The 7,770-nt window shown below is 42.3% G+C and overlaps 1 protein-coding gene across 21 annotated transcripts in view; it reads left to right on the top strand.

Annotated features, from left to right (window-relative positions):
* Window positions 1-7,770, top strand: part of DTNA (dystrobrevin alpha) — a 451,246-nt gene that overhangs the window by 330,446 nt on the left and 113,030 nt on the right. For all 21 annotated transcript variants that reach the window (XM_070778753.1, XM_019986575.2, XM_019986574.2 and 18 more), the window contains one exon: window positions 30-243. In XM_070778753.1, coding sequence (XP_070634854.1) covers window positions 30-243 — 214 coding nt within the window. The remainder of the gene's footprint in view (window positions 1-29; window positions 244-7,770) is intronic.

Here is a 7,770-nt window from a genome sequence, read left to right as displayed (position 1 = left end):
TACGTCCACTCTGCTTTCGTTGTCTGTAGTGCACCTGGTGGACATTTGGAACGTCATAGAAGCACTGAGAGAAAACGCTCTGAACAACGTGGACCCAAACATGGAGCTCAACGTGGCCCGACTGGAGGCTGTGCTCTCCACCATCTTTTACCAGCTCAACAAAAGGATGCCAACCACACACCAAATCCAGGTGGAGCAGTCCATCAGCCTCCTGTTAAACTTCCTGCTGGCAGCCTTTGATCCGTAAGCTCCCTCTGAAATGTCTGTGACTCTCTGCGTGTTCCGTCTCCCCTTCCTCTTATCCTTCTTGGTCTTTATTCCAAAGAATATTCTGGAGGAACCAACTGCTGCTTTTTTCTTGTTCAGATACTTATCTCAATAGAGTTTCTGTGTGTGTAACATAAATTTTAAATGCTTTGGAAAAGACTTAGAGCGTAAAATGGCACCACAGGAAACTGGGGACACTTGTATTTTATGTGCTGACCTTTGTTTAATTCATCCTAGGCTTCCTAGAAGCTACGGACACTTGGAAGCCACGTGGTGGCAGGCCTGTGGAGCGATTTAATGAAGCATGTTGTGGAGGAGGTTTTTAACCCTCTCCTTTGCAAATCGTCTAAGACAGCACTTCTGAGGTGTCATAACAAGACCCCAGAGCAAACAGAGACGTTGAACAGGCTTCCTTCCTTGACTAGTCTAGTAAAAATAGCTGTGACTTGCATTAAACGGACTGGTCCATAATGTACCACGTAAAACAAAGTGATGCCATTTCACGCACCTCAAGTGAAACCCAGCCTCATTATCTTAAACTTCCCCTCACAGACACAGAGAATTTCAGAGCCGTCTGAGATCTTAAAAGTCGTTCTTCCAAACTTCTAATTTTACCGGTGAAGGACCCAAAGCACAGAGAGATTGTCATTTGTCCAGTGGCAATCAGCAGGGCCACTGACTCTCAGCATGATAGTGGCAGAATGGGGACTTAGGGATTCAGCTTCGATTTCTTTTCCCAGGCACATGTGGCAGCCCTGGAAAATGTAAAACCTCCCCTGAATCCCATTATCAGATCAAAATTTCAAAAGGGCTTTTGCTGATGGCCCCTAGGCTAGATATAGGATCAACACCTCCAATTTCACTCCTTGTTTTGAATATTAAAAAGGAAAATCACTAGCTTGACCTTTCAGCAATCCCTTTTAAGACTCTCAGAAGATTTTGCTTATTCTCGTTGCCAAGGCTTGGGAGTAGTTAAGCCCAGCACTGGAGATGTTCCAGCCAGGCTAATGTCATTATGCCACTCACAAAAGTCACCAGCTGTCACTCTGCAACCTAGCATGCTGATAGGATAGTTGGTGCTCAGGTTGACCAGTAGACATTATTGTCTCTGTGTTTATATTTTGAGAAATTCTCAAGTTGAAATAAGCAAGCAGTCCAGCCTGATAAATTCCATTTATCTTAGTCTGTGCAACCTTCAGAACTGATGTCCTGCTCTGGGCTCATCACTGTGGTAGTCAAGCGGCAGTGCTGGGAAAGGAAGCGGTGGTTCCATATGACAGGCAGCAGAGTGGAACCAAGCCGTGGAATTTCTGTAACAAGACCATGGCAGCTTTCAGACCTGTTGCTAAAACCTTCAGGAGGCTTATTTGTTATAAGTGTAACGGTGGAAAATGTAAACAGAAAGAAGTAATTTCCTGCTACCTCATGGGGTATTGCTAGAGGATTCATAAGGAATCAAAGCTAAAAAATAATTTGGGCCAACTCTGAAAATTCAGAAATGAGGCCAAATTAGCAATAAGGGTGGGGGATGTTGTGAAATAGATGGAGCTTAAACTAATAGATTTGTCACTTTTGTTTGGGAATATCAGGAAGAGCATTTCAAAAAGCCAAGCTGTAAATGTTCTCTAAATAGCTCTGATAATGTAGCTGAATCATTTGAAGATTGTTGGATGCTAAGCTAAGAAGGATTATACCAAGATAAAGAGTAGTTCACACCCATGTTCAGAAGAAATATTTGGTTCCTAATCTTCTTACTAATGGGAAAGTCCCTGGTGTCTTCTTTCAGTAATCTCATTGTAGTAGATTTAGAAACACATCCATACAGAGAAATCTCACTGTAGAGATTCATACATGCATCCATCTAAAAGACAGACCCCAGTCTGCACACACTTCTGCATTCTCAGAGCCAATGAGTATAGGTCTACTAAAAAACAAGTTTTCCGTCTGATGGATTTTGAAATTTTAGACACTGTGAGTGCGTCTCATAAGGAAGTCCACTACCTGGAAATACAATTTACAAGTGAGTATAAGAATAGAAACAAGAGTAAAATGAAAGTTCTATTCCAACTCTTCTGATAGTATACTTCTAGTTATCCAAATGAGATCCAGGATGGAAATCTGATGTCATTTCCTACCACCTGTCCCATAACTATATGCAAGTATTTATTTTTTATTGAACTATAGTTGATTTATGATATTGTATTCATTTCTGAGGAACAGCAAAGTGATTAAGCTATACATATACAGATATTTCATTTTTATATTCTTTTAAATTATGGTTTATCATAGGATACTGAATATACTTCCCAATGCTAGACAATAGGATCTTGTTGGTTATTCATTCCATATGTAATAGCTTACATCTGCTAACCCCACCCTCCCACTTCATCCCTCCTCCAGCCCCTCCCCTTGGTAACCACAAGGGTAACAGACCCTTAGTCTGTTCTCTATGACCCTCAGTCCGTTACTGTTTCCTAGATAGGATCATTTGTGTCATATTTTAGATTCCACATATAAGTGATATCATATGGTATTTGTCTTTCCCTTTCTGACTTACTTTACTTGGTATGATAATCTTTAATTCATGCATATTGCTCCAAATGGCATTATTTTACAGAACCCAAGTATTTAAGGGAGGCTTCTGTATCTTGGTAGGCATGAATGAGCCTGATAGTGGTAGATCAATGATGTGCTTCTGCTATTACAGAGTCACTGAAATGTTTAGGAGATTGTCCCCTCATTTGCTATATTTTAATTGCTCATATTAAAAGAAAAATGAGGAAAAATGTATAATAAGTTAGAGATGCCATGAGATTCTGGACTCTAAAGTGGTACTGTTTTAAAAAAACTGAAGCAAATACAGAAATTTAATCCCATGAAGAATAAGAACTTGCATTCAAAGAAATATGGCTGTTATTTCGCTTGTGCCTTAAAGTTCACCAGCCTCAGCCAGTTGAACTCTGCCAAGAAATAATGACCTGAAATGAGGATGAAGGCCCACCTGACTTGGATGCACCCCTGGGAACCAGACTTACCTTCCCACAACCACGGTTCCCCCAAAATAACACTCTTCCATTTCTCTCCACCATCCTCCCCCAACCACCTGGATCTCTGTTCTCACACAGGCATGCTTGCCATAGACTGTAATCAGTTCCCTGGTTTTGAGGTTTCTCTGCTCTTTGGCCAAGTCAGCCTCATGATGCAGTACATCACTGCATACATAGGGTGATTCATAGACCTCAGGAGTTGGCATTTGCCTCCAATGCCTGGACTTCCCAGGTGGCGCTTGTGGTAAAGAACCTGCCTGCCAGTGCAGGAGACATGAGACAGTGGTTTGATCCCTGGGTCAGGAAGATTCTGGAGGAGGACATGGCCACCCACTCCAGTATTCTTGCCTGGAGAATCCCCTGGACAGGGGAGCCTGCGGGGCTACAGTCTATGATGTCACACAAAGAGTCAGGCACAACTGAAGTGACTTAGCATGGCATGGCATAGCCTAAAGATGCTTGCCATTCTGTCACTGAATAGGCAGTCACTTCAGTCTAGAAGGTTTTCGTTTTGACCACTTTCCTTCTAAAGATGGATGCTTGGAGGGATATCACCCAGTGGGCTATTACCTAACAACTTCCAAGCATACTGTATCCATATCTGGAAACTTTCTTCTCTGAGTGTCTCTAGGGAAATGGAGAACTGTGCCTGAGAAGCATGGGAAAGGGATCTCAGAAAAGGAGAGCAGGGGCTTAGAGGGAAGAAGAATGTAAGGAAATAACCAGAGGCTTGAGCCCGTCTCTTCCTGTCTCTGCCCTTCTGTGCTCCTCCAGGAACCCACCTGCCTCCTTCCTTTATCTGCTGGCAGGAGCCTTTCCTGAGACTCTTTCTTTCATAAGCCAATAACTCTAACTCGACAGCACTTTTCCTCTCACCTCTTGTCCATATCCCAGTGGGGGAAAAATCTCCTTGAAGTGTTCTAAAGCCTTCTACTGTTATTACTTTTTAGGCAAATACAGTATACTAACGTATATATATGGAATTTAGAAAGATGGTAACAATAACCCTGTGTACAAGACAGCAAAAGAGACACTGATGTGTAGATCAGTCTTGTGGACTCTGTGGGAGAGGGACAGGGTGGGACGATTTGGGAGAATGGCATTGAAACATGTATAGTATCATGTATGAAACGAGTTGCCAGTCCAGGTTCGATGCACGATACTGGATGCTTGGGGTTGGTGCACTGGGACGACCCAGAGGGATAGTATGGGGAGGGAGGAGGGAGGAGGGTTCAGGATGGGGAACACATGTATACCTGTGGCAGATTCATTTCGATATTTGGCAAAACTAATACAATATTGTAAAGTTTAAAAATAAAATAAAATTTTAAAAAAATAAATAAAAAAAATAAAGAAGCAAAAAAAAAAGAGAAAGAAAGTAACAAAAAGAAAAAAAAATACATGACGGAAAATTACAAAATGAAAATAATTGTCTTCTTTAAAAAGCAGTTTTACTGAGGTACCATGGTTACCTTGAAAATAATCCTTCAAAGTCAATCACGTGTGGCCTTTTGGAGAGGTGGGGTCATAGACGCTGATACACTGTGAAGCCCTTCACCTCTCGTGGTGGAGCTGCTCATCTTTTGCCAGGGCCCACTGCTCCTTTCATGTGATTCTGATGGTCTCTTAGAGTGGGGGCCTCTCCGCTTGTGTGACTGCCTCACACAAGCTACTTTTAAGTCTTTTTCTTTGTATGCACAGCATCTGAGCCAATATGCAGCTCACAGTGCATCAGTGAGTGAGTGAATGAATGAATGAAAATCAGAGGTTGACTTTTCTCAGCTCTTACCACACTAATTTCTTTTTATTCTTTTTCTGAGATTCAGTCAGTTCAGTTCAGTTCAGTCGCTCAGTCATGTCCGACTCTTTGCGACCCCATGTATCGCAGCACGCCAGGCCTCCCTGTCCATCACCAACTCCTGGAGTTCACTCAGACTCACGTCCATCGAGTCAGTGATGCCATCCAGCCATCTCATCCTCTGTCGTCCCCTTCTCCTCCTGCCCCCAATCCCTCCCAGCATCAGAGTCTTCTCCAATGAGTCAACCCTTCGCATGAGGTGGCCAAAGTACTGGAGTTTCAGCTTTAGCATCATTCCTTCCAAAGAAATCCCAGGACTGATCTCCTTCAGAATGGACTGGTTGGATCTCCTTGCAGTCCAAGGGACTCTCAAGAGTCTTCTCCAACACCACAGTTCAAAAGCATCAATTCTTCAGTGCTCAGCCTTCTTCACAGTCCAACTCTCACATCCATACATGACCACAGGAAAAACCATAGCCTTGACTAGACGAACCTTTGTTGGCAAAGTAATGTCTCTGCTTTTGAATATGCTATCTAGGTTGGTCATAACTTTCCTTCCAAGGAGTAAGCGTCTTTTAATTTCATGGCTGTAGTCACCATCTGCAGTGATTTTGGACTCCAGAAAAATAAAGTCTGACACTGTTTCCACTGTTTCCCCATCTATTTCCCATGAAGTGTTGGGGCCAGATACCATGATCTTCATTTTCTGAATGTTGAGCTTTAAGCCAACTTTTTCACTCTCCTCTTTCACTTTCATCAAGAGGCTTTTTAGTTCCTCTTCACTTTCTGCCATAAGGGTGGTGTCATCTGCATATCTGAGGTTATTGATATTTCTCCAGGCAATCTTGATTCCAGCTTGTGTTTCTTCCAGTCCAGCATTTCTCATGATGTACTCTGCATATAAGTTAAATAAACAGGATGACAATATACAGCCTTGACAAACTCCTTTTCCTATTTGGAACCAGTCTGTTGTTCCATGTCCAGTTCTAACTGTTGCTTCCTGACCTGCGTATAGGTTTCTCAAGAAGCAGATCAGGTGGTCTGGTATTCCCATCTCTTGAAGAACTTTCCACAGTTCATTGTGATCCACACAGTCAAAGGCTTTGGCATAGTCAATAAAGCAGAAATAGATGTTTTTCTGAAACTCTCTTGCTTTTTCCATGATCCAGTGGATGTTGGCAATTTGATCTCTGGTTCCTCTGTCTTTTCTAAAACCAGCTTGAACATCAGGAAGTTCACGGTTCACATATTGCTAAAGCCTGGCTTGGAGAACCCTGAGCATTACTTTACTAGCGTGTGAGATGAGTGCAATTGTGCAGTAGTTTGAGCATTCTTTGGCATTGCCTTTCTTTGGGATTGGAATGAAAACTGACCTTTTCCAGTCCTGTGGCCACTGCTGAGTTTTCCAAATTTGCTGGCATATTGAGTGCAGCACTTTAACAGTCACAGCATCATCTTTCAGGATTTGGAATAGCTCAACTGGAATTCCATCACCTTCACTAGCTTTGTTCATAGTGATGCTTTCTAAGGCCCACTTGGCTTCACATTCCAGGATGTCTGGCTCTAGGTCAGTGATTACACCATCGTGATTATCTGGGTCGTGAAGATCTTTTTTGTACAGTTCTTCTGTGTATTCTTGCTATCTCTTCTTAATATCTTCTGCTTCCGTTAGGTCCATACCATTTCTGTCCTTTATCGAGCCCATCTTTGCATGAAATGTCCCCTTGGTATCTCTAATTTTCTTGAAGAGATCTCTAGTCTTTCCCTAAGCCCTCCTTAATCTCCAGTCTGTATAGTCAAGGCTATGGTTATTCCAGTAGTCATGTATGGATATGAGAGTTGGACTATAAAAAAGGCTGAGTGCCAAAGAATTGATGCTTTGGAATGGTGGTGTTGGACAAGACTCTTGAGAGTCCCTTGGACTGCAAGGAGATCAAACCAATCCATCCTAAAGGAAATCAGTCCTGAATATTCATTGGAAGGACTGATTCTGAAGCAGAAGTTCAATACCTTGGCCAGCTGATGAGAAGAGCCAACTTATTGGAAAAGATCTTGATGCTGGGAAAGATTGAAGGCAGGAGGAGAAGGAGATGACAGGGGACAAGATGACTGGCATCACTGACTCAATGAACATGGGTTTGAGCAAGCTCCGGGAGATGGTGGAGGACAGGGAAGCCTGGTGTGCTGCCATCCATGGGGTTGCAAAGAATCAGACACCACTGAGCAACTGAACTGACCTGAATCTCCAGTCTATTATTATTAAACTTGGTAGGTCTAAGTTTGCTCTGTTACCTAGACTCCTATCCTCTATTTTCAATTCCTGCTCCATCTAGAAGCACATGAGATGCCCACGGTTACTAACGTGGGGGATCCCGTTTTCACAAAAGACTTCAACATGCTTCTCTTTACCCCGTTCCCACTTTCCTGGGAAACACTAAGATCAACTTTCATCAGGGACTTAATCTCATTTCAATTCAGGAGACTCCCTTCTTGGCACAGTTCCTCATAAAGTAGATTATGTGATGGGGGTCTTACTTTTAGCAAATATTTTTTGCACATATATTTAAAACTCCAAAGTTGGACAATGAGATGTATTCTAAGAAACAGTGATTTTCTTTTTTTTTTCAATATAAATTTATTTATTTTAATTGGAGCTTA

This window comes from Bos indicus, chromosome 24 (assembly GCF_029378745.1).
Source record: "Bos indicus isolate NIAB-ARS_2022 breed Sahiwal x Tharparkar chromosome 24, NIAB-ARS_B.indTharparkar_mat_pri_1.0, whole genome shotgun sequence".
NCBI classification, from domain to species: domain Eukaryota; kingdom Metazoa; phylum Chordata; class Mammalia; order Artiodactyla; family Bovidae; genus Bos; species Bos indicus.
This window is presented reverse-complemented; position numbering and strand designations above follow the sequence as displayed.